General features: G+C 54.6%; 1 protein-coding gene across 1 annotated transcript in view; it reads left to right on the top strand.

The window, feature by feature from the left end:
- The window catches only part of PLA2G2F (phospholipase A2 group IIF), an 8,142-nt gene that overhangs the window by 5,360 nt on the left and 1,211 nt on the right, over positions 1 to 1,571 (top strand). Inside the window, exon 4 of the mRNA XM_006774466.2 lies at positions 523 to 632. Within this exon, the coding sequence (XP_006774529.1) occupies positions 523 to 632 (110 nt within the window). The remainder of the gene's footprint in view (positions 1 to 522; positions 633 to 1,571) is intronic.

Here is a 1,571-nt window from a genome sequence, read left to right as displayed (position 1 = left end):
TCTCCCCAAGAGCAGCCAGCACCAAGTCTGGTATCCCCGGGAGCTTAATAAATGCATGTGGACTAATCGTTTTCCCTCCACCAGAGGGGATAGGAACAGCCACCCCACATTTGCTTCCTGTCCTCCACCCCCCACCCCCCACTCAAGCCTTCAGACCTTGGTTCTTCCTGGGCACCATGCACAGCCAGGGATGGCCTCTGCATGTAGTCAGTGTATAACCCTAACCTCCCTCCCACCTGACCACGTAGCTGGACCACATGGCCCTTCTGGAAGCTGCAGCCAGGGCTCCTGGGGGGAAGCTGGAGCCCTGGGCACAGACCAAGAGGCATAATCATGGACCAGAACCTGGGGCACTGGCCTGCTTGGCCTGGCTGTGTGACCTCAGGAAAGTAACTACCCCTCTCTGGGCCTCAGTCTGAAGGTCTGACCAGTGAGGGAATGGGACAGATGAGCAGGGTCTCTGCTGGTAGGAGATGGGCCTAGCCTGGCTATGCGGGCCTGTTCTCCTCTCCCCGCCCCTAGGTGCTGCCATGCCCATGACTGCTGCTACCAGAAGCTCTTTGACCAGGGCTGCCACACCTACGTGGACCATTATGAGTACAGCATCGAGAATAATACTACGATTGTCTGCAGTGAGTCCCTCCCCCGACATCTGCCCCAGCCTGTGCTGGGGCCCTGTGCAGGGCTGCCAGATGAAATACAGGACGCCCAGTTAAATTTGAAGTTCAGATAAACAACGAAAAATGTTTACGCGGAAGTATATCGTCAACATTTCATGGGATACACTTATGCTAAAAATTTAATATTAGCATAACGCCAATTAGTGTTAGTATAGAATTTAAGAATTAGCATAAGTATGTCCCATGCAAAACTTGGGATATACTTATACTGAAAATATTTGTTTGTCTGAAATGCAAATTAACCAGGCCTCTTGTTTTGTTGTTTGTTCAATCTAACAACCCTCGCCGTGGCTCTGGCACGTCTCCCTGGTATGTTCTGATCCCCGAGCCTGACGTGGTCCCCATTTCTCTCGTCCTGGAGATTCCTCAGCTCTGTAGATTCTGATTCAGTGGGTCTGGGTGGGGCCCAGGAATCTCTTAGGTGATTGCGAGACTTTATGACACTGGCCTGGAAGCCGGGGGTTGGGGGTTTAAAGCCGGGCCCTGGCCCTGTAGCCCTGGGCAGGGCCCCTTCCCTACCTGGCTTCAGTCCCCCCATGGGTACATGAGGGGGTTGGTTCTCTTTCAGTTCTGTCACTGGGACCCCACCAGAAGGTGGCGCCATCCCAGGACCCTCAGAGTTTCCAGGTTTCAAGCTATTGGAGTCAGGCCCGGTGGAGTTTCCTCCTTTACCGGGACTCCTCATGGTCTTCCCCCAATGGGTGCAGTATCCAAGCTAATGGCCCAGGTGTCCCTGCCCTGCCTCCCCTATGCGCCCCTCCCTGGGGCAGCAGCTGCCCCCAATCCAGTGCTGTGGGCAGCCTGAGCTCCCTTTGTCTCCTTTCTTAACCGGGCTCTGCTCCTTGTCCCTCACTAACAGCTCACCAGCAACCCCAGCTTGGCAAAGAAGCT

This window comes from Myotis davidii, unplaced genomic scaffold (genome assembly GCF_000327345.1).
Source record: "Myotis davidii unplaced genomic scaffold, ASM32734v1 scaffold1548, whole genome shotgun sequence".
Taxonomy (NCBI): Eukaryota; Metazoa; Chordata; class Mammalia; order Chiroptera; family Vespertilionidae; genus Myotis; species Myotis davidii.
The sequence above is the reverse complement of the archived record's forward strand: the minus strand, read 5'-3'. Positions and strand labels throughout refer to the sequence as shown.